We start from the raw sequence: 9,910 nt of genomic DNA on the forward strand, positions 1-9,910 counted from the left end.
CGCCCCAGCTTTTGAACAGGAGGTGATGAGGTGTACAGATTATTATTTTTTACTGGTCTGACAAGAGCACTTTGTTTCTTTCATACCTAACAGTTTTAAACTGATATAATCATCGACTTTACGTATTTGATGCGCACGTGTGTTGACATTCAGCTGCTCACGTTCAATCCTTTTTTATCATAAACGTTTTGACACGGCACGCATAGTTTTTCGGGGTGGGGTTGGGGAGGACAAATCGATATAAGCGTCCATACGTACTTTGTATTTCGTGAAACCGCCGATCAAAGTTGAAGTGGGTTGACAAAGGAATATTCACGTTTTACAAAACTCATGATTCTGTGTGCACCGTAGAGTAGATATCCGCTATTTAATATATATCACACCATGTCTGCTTGTTAGATATTGTCGCCATACTTGAGTGGCGCGTTGTTATTTGTACAGACGAGAGGGCGTACATGTCAATTCTTAAAAAAAAAAACACATTTCAGTAAGACACGTTATGATTTATTGTTTGAACAATCAGTATATTATTTATTTAGCCATGTGGTATATATGCATGGCGTGAAGTGGAAAGCTTATTGTGTTTTACTGTGGGTACATATTTGTTTATGTTAATATATGTTCATATCTCACAGTGCCTATTTTTAGCATCAGGCTGCTTTTATTTCAACTTTCCCATTCTGAGACCTTTAAATCGAGTCAAAAATCATATAAATTGTCGGCCTGATCGGTTTCTCTGAGACGTGATATGAAATCTGAATTCGTTGCACTGGTGTTCGTTGGCCCTTTTGATGAAAAAAGGGAATGTTTTTCATTGTTGTAAATAATCGCTTGCAGTGGAACATTTTTGTGCTCATAGGATTTATTCTCAAATCCTGTTATGTTCTTTACATTTAGTCTATGAAAATAAAACTGAATTTCTGGATCAATAATCTGTCTGGGCTCCCCCGCAACTACACAAAAACGTGTGTTTGCGGTATTACAGCAACTGACCCATTACCGCATTACATTACATTATAGCGCAGAATTATGTGTTTCGTTAACTTACTGTAAAGTGTTTTGTTAAATACAACATCAAACAAATCAGATAATAGGCGCAATTACACATAAAACTTTGGCGAACTGAAGGTAAGGTCTGAAGATCAGTTTCAAACAGTAGGTCCCATTTTAAGGACTGAAATATTGTAAATAAATTGATTTACATATATATATATATATATATATATATACACACATTTTTTTTCTATTCTATTCAATTATTCATTCTTTCACTCAATTTAATTAAGTTGTTAGGCTGATATTATAATGTGCATTTTTAATCAATTAAATCGAATCTAAAATGCAGACATTTTCACTAGTTATCTCCGACTTATGCATTATTTATGCAAACAACGTGGAAATGAACTAACATGAACAACGAACATACTTTTAAAGTATCTGTTAACATTGTTGAACGTTTATAATTATTTCTACATAGGCCTACTGATAAATTATAACATTGAAGGTTTTCTTACATTCATGCATTATAAAGATCAGCTGTAATGCAGTAGGCTAAACCACAATTAACACACGCTATAAACATGTTTAGTTCTGTTGACATTAATATGTTAACGTATAGAGAGACTTGATGTGTTGCAGATGGGATTTATGTGTGCATTAATGTTTTATTGGGTGGATAAAATCAAGCAGTCCTGTCATACACCTTCCTGTCCAGCAGGTGGCAGCGGAGTACAAGACAGCGCATGCGCGTCCAAACGGAAACGAAGAAATGTTTGTGTACATGTGACACTGACCATGTGATAGGAAATAAAGTAATGTGTAGAAATAACGTAGAAATTGAAGCAACGTCTCATATATTCATTTATTAACGCGGCACCAAAAAAAATAAAATAAAAATCATTATCGTGGGTCGTTAATTATTTGATCGATAATAAATTAACATAATGTAACGTACAACTAAACTTCAGGTTTTTATGTTTACGACTACTAGTGCTTGTAAGAATTAACTGCATAATGTTCAAGACGTTGCCATATGCTATCTTAGACTTTGAACTCAAAGCCCATTCAATAAACTTCTCGAAAAGCTTGAAATCAGCAAAAAAAGTAAGATTTGACAGTCAGAAGGTCTCTTAATACCTTTAGCAAACGTTCACCATGCCACCAATAAAGAACAGCAGTGTGAAAAGGTAAGACATGAACTGACACCTCCATTTATGTAATAGAAAACAAAAATCAAGCTGGGTTTTTTTTTGTCTTGATGACATTTTAAACCCTATATTTTAACTGAACTTTTAAACCACTGCCACTAATTGTATTCACCAAAGTTGCGTGTATGTGTTTTTCCTCAAGACCAAAGCTAGACTGGAGGTTTGTCCAAAGATTTTGTAAAATTCTGAAGATCCTTTTCCCATCCTGGTCCAACCAAAGTGTCCGAATGTTCCTGACGCTTCTAGCAGTCACGCTTTCGGGTATTAAGCTTTTAACATCTGGACTTATGAGAGCTTGTTTCCCTGTTCGTTCAATGTTTTTTCTTTTATTTCAGTTCAGCTTGTGATTTATCAAGTGGGTCTTGTTCCGAGTCAGTTCTATGAGGTTCTGTCTGAGAAGAACTATGGGAAGTTCAAAAATCTAGTGCTGTTTGCGGTTATGCTTATTCTGATTAATTCAACGGTGAGTTTTTACGATCTGTCATTTGTATGGTTTTCTGAACGTTGCTTTAGGCAACAGCATCTGCTAATAAAGTACTGCATGTAGTGGTAAACCTATTATGTTACAAATTTTACACTGTAGGTAAAAACTATAAAATATCTAGCTCACAAACATCATAATCGTATGTAATCGCATTCCGTAAATCAACCAGTATTTGATATGCAATATAACAGGGTTATACGCTTGTAATACAAATACTATATATAGATTTGGATAAATGTGTCTAAATACTCACTATTCCTTAATAAATCTGTTCCTTAGCTGAAAAGTCTGGACCAGTACATCTCCAGTCTGCTGTATGTCAGCTGGAGAAAGTCTTTGACTGAAGAACTCCATAGCACATACTTCAAGGGACGCGTTTACTACACCCTCAACATACTGTGCAAAGACATCGACAACCCGTAATGTATTCGCACGACATTACATTTCATTACTTAAAAAGACTTAAATCTGCCCTTTCAATGGTTTATTTTGTTTTTGTGTCACATCCAGAGACCAGCGCATCAGTCAGGACGTGGAGAGGCTATGTAAGCAGATGAGCACTATGGCGAGTCGACTTCTAATTTCGCCGTTTACTGTGACCTACTACACCTATCAGTGCTTCAACAGGTCAGAGATGCTGTGTGTGTGTGTGTGTGTGTGTGTGTGTGTGTGTGTGTTTGTATTCACAGAATCTAAACGGATGAAGCATTCCATGCAATAAATGCCAGCGAAATATTCTTTCTGTTTGCATTACTAATTTTGCACTCAAAGAATTGGTAAAATAACTTATTTCTTTTTTTTTTATTTTTGGCACTGCAGCGCTGGCTGGATTGGATTTGTAAGCATCTTTGGCTACTTTGTGGTTGGAACCATCATCAACAAGATATTGATAGGACCCATCGTGTCCATGCTGGTTGAGCAGGAAAAGCTGGAGGAGACTTTAGGTAGATCTATATAAAATGAGAAAAATATATTACATTCAGAGATGCAAGCAAACGGCACGTTTATGGCTGCTGTTGAAATAAGACAATGATCTATTTTAGGAGTTAACTTCCGATTTCCGTGTCCTTTAAGGTTTAAACACATGCAAATTAGAGTGAATGCAGAGTCTGCTGCTTTCTACAGGTTAGTATACACTTTCAGATTTGAGTTTTTATGTGATTGCAGAGCAGGAGATCATTTGTTGTGTTTTTGCTCAGGGCAGGTAAGGTGGAACACATTCGGACTGACAGAAGGCTGCAGATGCTCTTATCCACTCAGAGAAACTTGATGAACAAAGAGCTACGGCTTTACAGTAAGGACTGCTGAATTAAATCGGCATTGGGGGATATATACATTTGTTATGAAATCAATAAAAAACGTCTCACTACGTTCACTGGAAATATACAGTCGCAGAGGAAAAGCTCATTTCACGCATCTAAAGTTGGCATTAAAAACAAACTGCTATAGTCTTTTCTTCCCTATTGTGATATACTGTATATCTGAGTGAAATAGTCTCAAAAGAACAATGCAGTATTTTATAAGTAATAAAAATGGTCAAATTTGATTTCAAGTTGAACTTTATTAATTACTCACCCTCATGTTGTTCCAAACCCATAAGATCATTGCTCATCTTCAAAACACAAATGAAGATATTATTGATGAAATCAGAGAGCAATCTGACTCTCCTTAGAGAGCAACACAACTGAAATGATCCATGTCCAGAAACGTAATGTTACTAAATACATCTGTAAAACTGTCCATGTGACATAAGTGTCTCAACTTCAGTTTTGTTTTGCTCAAGAAAACAAAAATAACATAAACTGAATCAATCTCCTCCAGTATTACAACGCATTTGCATGCTATCCTGTAAGCGTAAACAATGCTTATTAATATTGTGCGCTCGCATCTCCAAAATGATGAAAGACGTAACTCAGGGGAAAAGAATGGTTGAGTAAATTGTTATTTTTGTTTACTCTGCGCAAAAAAAAAAAAAAATTCTCTTAAAACATGGACGGTTTTACTGATGTGTTTACTATGTTTCTGGATCTGGATCATTTCAGTTGTGTTGCTGTCTATGGAGGGTCAGATATCTCTCAGATTTCATCAAAAATATCTTTGTTTGTGTTCCGAAGATGAACGAAGGTTTGGAACGACTTGAGGGTGATTAATTATTTACAGAATTTTCATTTTGGAGTGATTGAATAAGCTTTAAGCTGCTTTATCAAAAACTGTCCTATTCTGTTCTGTTCACTACAAATTTAATTCCAGTTGGAGTAAACACCTTTGACTACCTGGGCAGTATCCTCAGCTATATAGTGATTGCGATCCCCATTTTTGCTGGGGATTATGACGGCCTGACACCTGGAGAACTGAGTGCTCTTGTCAGCAAGGTTAGTTATTTCGAAATGTATTCAGTGTGGTGGAAACACAAGTGCTTCTGCTTTGAGTGAGTCTCTGTTGTTCACAATGAGATGTTAATCACATGTCTCTTTCAGAATGCTTTCGTCTGCATATATTTGATAAACTGCTTCACCCAGCTCATAGATCTCTCGACCACTGTGTCTGATGTTGCTGGATACACGCATCGGTGAGGTGCACTAAAAGCACATATTTTATTGATCATCAGTGTTATTATGATTGTTTGTTGGTTATTCTAAAAATAGTGCTTTCTCTTTCTTTTGGTTCCAGGATTGGAGAACTGCAGGAAGTAATGGCAGACATTGACAAGAAACAGTGTGACCAGGATCAGTATGAACCACTTTCAAAGGATGAACCTTACAGGTAACTTAAAAGTAACTGAAATTAATTTCAAATGCGAGCACCAACAAACAATATCACAGCTGACCAAATCACTGAAGAATTAAAGGTGTACCTCAACTCCAAAACTCGTCTGTCGGGAGCTTCACGGGGTCAGTATACATGGCCGGGCTGCTATAGCCAAAGCTTTGGTCACTCATGCCAATGCCAAACGTTGGTGCCGGCAGCGAAAATGGAAATAGGCTGTGGGCAATGTGAAACAAATGTTGTTCTCTGAGGAGTCCACCTTCACAGTCTTTCCCACGTCCGGGAGAGTTACTGTGTGGAGATGCCTCAAAGAAGCGTACCACCCAGACTGTTGCATGCCCAGAGTGAAGAAGCATGGGGGTGGATCAGTGATGGTTTGGGCTGCAATATCATGGCATTCCCTAGACCCAATACTCACTGCCAAGAACCATTCTGAAGGAACATGTGCATCCAATGGTTCAAACATTGTATCAGAATGATAATGCACCAAAACACACAGCAAGACTGGTGACAGAGTGGTTTGAAGAACATGAAAGTGAAGTTGAACATCTCTCATGGCCTGCACAGTCACCAGATCTAAATATTATTGAGCCACTTTGGGGTGTTTTGGAGGAGCGAGTCAGGAAACGTTTTCCTCCACCAGCATCACGTAGTGGCCTGGCCACTATTCTGCAAAAAGAATGGCTCAAAATCCCTCTGGCCACTGTGCAGGACTTGTATCTGTATCAGTTGATGCTGTATTGACTGCAAAAATATATATATACATTTTTGTTAATGTTTACTTCAAACACCCGATGCACAGTAAAGAATGACGTGATAAAGCTTTATTATTACAATTATCATTGTTGGTAATATTTGTAAAAATAATAAATCTCGTATCAGTGGTCAGGAGCTTCACAATGTCCCAGCAGACACGGCGTTTGTGCTGGATCGTCTCTCTTATAAATCACCCGTCTCAGAAGAGCTGCTTGTGAAAGATCTGACCCTTAAGATCAGTCAAGGAACGCACATGCTCGTGGTTGGAAACACGGGAACAGGGAAGACCTCACTGCTCCGGGTCCTCAACGATTTGTGGGAACCATGCAATGGTAATCTCAGAGATGACTGACGATAAAATGATCAGAGGCAGAAAAAGCATTTAATTTGTTAAAGCATAGTGCTATCCTGTTGCTCAGGTTCTGTGGAGATGACCACATGTTTTGGACCGAGGGGTGTGCTTTTCCTGCCACAGAGAGCATATCTTACTGATGGCACTCTCAGAGAGCAGGTCAGAAAAGAGAAAACCATCACAAATTATGTGCTACTCTACATATAATAAAGTTTTATTTGTAAAAATTAATTTCTATTATTGTGAACAAAAATTGTACATATGTTTAAACACCGATTTACTGGTTTTCCCTTTAGGTTATCTATCCATTAAAGGATATATATCCATCCTCAGGTACAGATGAACCTAATTCAAAGAATGTAATGATATGCATTATTTAAAGTGCCCCTATTATGGGTTACAAAGGTTTCATATTTGTCAACTTTGTTTCAAATAAATATGTTTTGGGAGTCCCAAACAATAGGTTGGCATTCACGCAAGATCAAAAATGATCAATTCTTCCAAACCCCTCCGGTGATTGGTTGATTTCATTAGCAGTGTTTGCGAAAATAGCAAATATTGGCAAAAAAATGAATTTGCTATTTCATTCAGACTCATTTTCAAAAACCCATAATAGGGCACTTTAACTAATATATTAATGTAGCTCAGTTATACTCAATTATTATAAAAATAAACTTTTTTGGCCAGTGCAAACTTGCAAAAATGCAAAAAAAACGTTGTGCTAATTAAAAACACACTTCTGGTGACGTAAACGTAGATTTTGATGACTTTTCAAACTTTAAACTAATATAAATTCTTCTTTTAGGATCTATAGATGATGAACGAATACTAAAATACCTGGAACTTGTTGGTTTGGTAAGACTGAAATTATACTGTAATACATGCTATTGTTGATTTTAAAATATTGTTTATAAGCAGCATGTCTTTTTGTTTTTTGTATGTCAGTCGAATCTTCTGACCAGAATAGGAGGATTGGATACAAAAGTAGATTGGAACTGGTGAGAAATGAGTAGTAATATCCAGAGACCCAGAAATTTCTATATTTTCCTTTTAAAGCACACAAAAAGTGGAATGCCCTTGTTTTTCACAGGTATGATGTTTTATCGCCGGGAGAAATGCAGAGGCTTTGTTTTGCTAGACTGTTTTACCTGCAGCCCAAATATGCAGGTCAGTTCCCGCGTAGTTTCATCAAATGTCCTGTAGCTTTTAATTACTGTAATGGGTCCAATGATCCCGTTCATGAGTAAGGCATGTGGATTGTTTCAGTACTGGATGAGGCCACTAGCGCTCTGACGGAGGAGGCCGAGGGTCAGCTCTATAAGGCCTGTAAACAGCTGGGAATGACCCTCATCAGTCTGGGTCACCGTAGCACTCTGGAAAAGGTGATGATCTGCGACCTTTTCACATTCACTAAAATAACACGGCAAACATTATTGTATGGCCTGTCTTAGAAATCTTTTTTTGTGTTCTTTAAACAGCATCATGATGTCATGCTGCGACTGCGCGGAGGTGGCCAATGGGAGCTCACCAAACTCAAAGAAGCTTGAATCTTCAAACCTATAATGAGAAAATATTGGCCTGTTTTGTAGTTATGGGTGCATTCAATCTTGAGACTGAGAAATCTTGACAGTACACTGCGATTTACTGAAGTTTTTGATACACTAATGCAGTCTCAAATTACTTTTTCATTTAGCAATATGTTTTTATTATGCAAGTATATGCTGCTTTATTCAAACTGTTCCTTGCCAAATATATTTGTAAAAAAAAAAAGGGATTTTTACAATGAAGGACATTAAAGAGTATTTCAAGAATCATTTTGGATGAAGTACCTATAGAACAATAATATATTCAAATATATATTTTGTAAATATGAAATATTTTATTAACATGGCTGATTTTAAACTTATAACATCCAAGCAAATGTTACTGGTCAAAGAAACGTTTTATGATAAGATGTTTACTCAAGTGTTTGGCTGCACATTATTCTGGAAGGAAAATAAAAAGGCATGTAATTTGTTTGCCTGGCCAGTAGAGGGCCAACATTTTCCAGCCACAATTTTTCTCCATTAATAATTTAGTATGAGTTTAATTATGCTCAGTGACATAATAACTCGTTCTTTATACCCAATACATGCTGTATTAATCCATTTGAGGAATAAATTCTTGTAAATGAATGCTTTTTCTCAAATGCATTATTTTAAATGTATTTGAGAAAATCAAGACAAAGTGTTTGGCACATGTATCAAGGTTTGATCGGTCTGGATGAAGTAAACTGAAAAATGTCCTATATCTCCCTGCTAGAATACAGTATATTTAGCTTCAAGTTAATATTAGCAAACTTTCTCACTTTATATGTTTAGAAACAACTTGATCTGATCAGTATTTTGTATTTTATAGTATGTGTGTATGTGTGTGTGTGTGTGTGTGTGTGTGTGTGTATATATATATATATATATATATATATATATATATATATATACACACACACACTACTACTTTGGCCACAGTGAACTCTATGTATCTCAAAGTGGTAGCAGTGTATACGTTGCCATACAGGAACACTTATAGTAGTTAAGATTTAAACTAGTTCTTCTAATAGAGTAAAACATGGACAATTTGCACATCCAGACATTTTATGTTTTAAGTATCACCAGCACTGTCACATTACAACCAGGCAGGATCGTGAAAGTTGCACATTTGCAAACTAAAGCAGCACAGATCCGAGCTCAAAATTATCCCTCCCACCAAAGAGCTCGACTGATCCCACTGCTTGAGTTTCAGACAGTTTTAAATGTGAGCCTGGCCGATCTGCTGCTGTCAATCAACAGACACACTGGAACAGATAACGGGAAAGACCCGCTGGTCATTCAGGAAAATATGAGACAATCAGGAGAGGAATAACTTAACCAGCACATCAAGTTTGCGAGGGAGTTTCATTTTAGTGAAATTAGTTCGTTTTAATATTTTTCTTACTGCGCTAAGGCGTATCAAACCTTAAATTCACTGCAATTTGCAGGATTGCTCAAATATGTCCGTAAAACAAAAAGGATGTCAATCCTTTTGGTGAAATGCAACAAACCCAAACTTATGTCAGCATTTTGTTAAGAGCATATACAGTATGTTTGTCTATGTTTTGTTATTAAATAACAAATAATAATAAAAAAAGCAATACGATTTGATTTGTCATATTTATGTAATTTATAATCATGCTTTTGGTTATTGCATTAGTCGGAAGTACTGGGAAACACTGAGTCCACAGAATGTAATAATGCGCCATTAAGTCATATTTGTAGAAACCTTAAGAGTCTCAACCGCCTAAAAGGTTGAGATGAAGCGGCTGTTCAA

The 9,910-nt window shown here is 36.6% G+C and overlaps 1 protein-coding gene across 3 annotated transcripts; it reads left to right on the top strand.

Annotated features, from left to right (window-relative positions):
- The first annotated feature begins 1,788 nt into the window (after nucleotides 1–1,788).
- Nucleotides 1,789–8,614, top strand: LOC122328648 (lysosomal cobalamin transporter ABCD4-like). 3 transcript variants are annotated; one of them, XM_043224457.1, is made up of 19 exons: nucleotides 1,789–2,186; nucleotides 2,350–2,468; nucleotides 2,543–2,670; nucleotides 2,971–3,110; nucleotides 3,202–3,318; nucleotides 3,511–3,626; nucleotides 3,756–3,816; nucleotides 3,891–3,985; nucleotides 4,942–5,063; nucleotides 5,169–5,260; nucleotides 5,362–5,454; nucleotides 6,340–6,545; nucleotides 6,633–6,724; nucleotides 6,862–6,898; nucleotides 7,371–7,420; nucleotides 7,511–7,563; nucleotides 7,656–7,732; nucleotides 7,832–7,947; nucleotides 8,044–8,614. In XM_043224457.1, exons 1-19 carry the CDS (start codon nucleotides 2,155–2,157, stop codon nucleotides 8,110–8,112), a joined length of 1,815 nt encoding a protein of 604 aa, XP_043080392.1. In that variant the 5' UTR covers nucleotides 1,789–2,154; the 3' UTR covers nucleotides 8,113–8,614. The 3 variants fall into 3 exon arrangements, with proteins under 3 accessions (XP_043080392.1, XP_043080391.1, XP_043080389.1); XM_043224456.1 differs by lacking the exons at nucleotides 1,789–2,186; nucleotides 2,350–2,468; nucleotides 2,543–2,670; nucleotides 2,971–3,110; nucleotides 3,202–3,318 and having other exon boundaries at nucleotides 3,625–3,635; nucleotides 3,766–3,816; nucleotides 3,896–3,985; XM_043224454.1 differs by lacking the exons at nucleotides 1,789–2,186; nucleotides 2,350–2,468; nucleotides 2,543–2,670; ... (1 more) ...; nucleotides 3,202–3,318; nucleotides 3,511–3,626 and adding an exon at nucleotides 3,629–3,635 and having other exon boundaries at nucleotides 3,766–3,816.
- Nucleotides 8,615–9,910: the final 1,296 nt, after the last annotated feature.

Source organism: Puntigrus tetrazona, chromosome 23 (assembly GCF_018831695.1).
Source record: "Puntigrus tetrazona isolate hp1 chromosome 23, ASM1883169v1, whole genome shotgun sequence".
Classification (NCBI taxonomy): domain Eukaryota; kingdom Metazoa; phylum Chordata; class Actinopteri; order Cypriniformes; family Cyprinidae; genus Puntigrus; species Puntigrus tetrazona.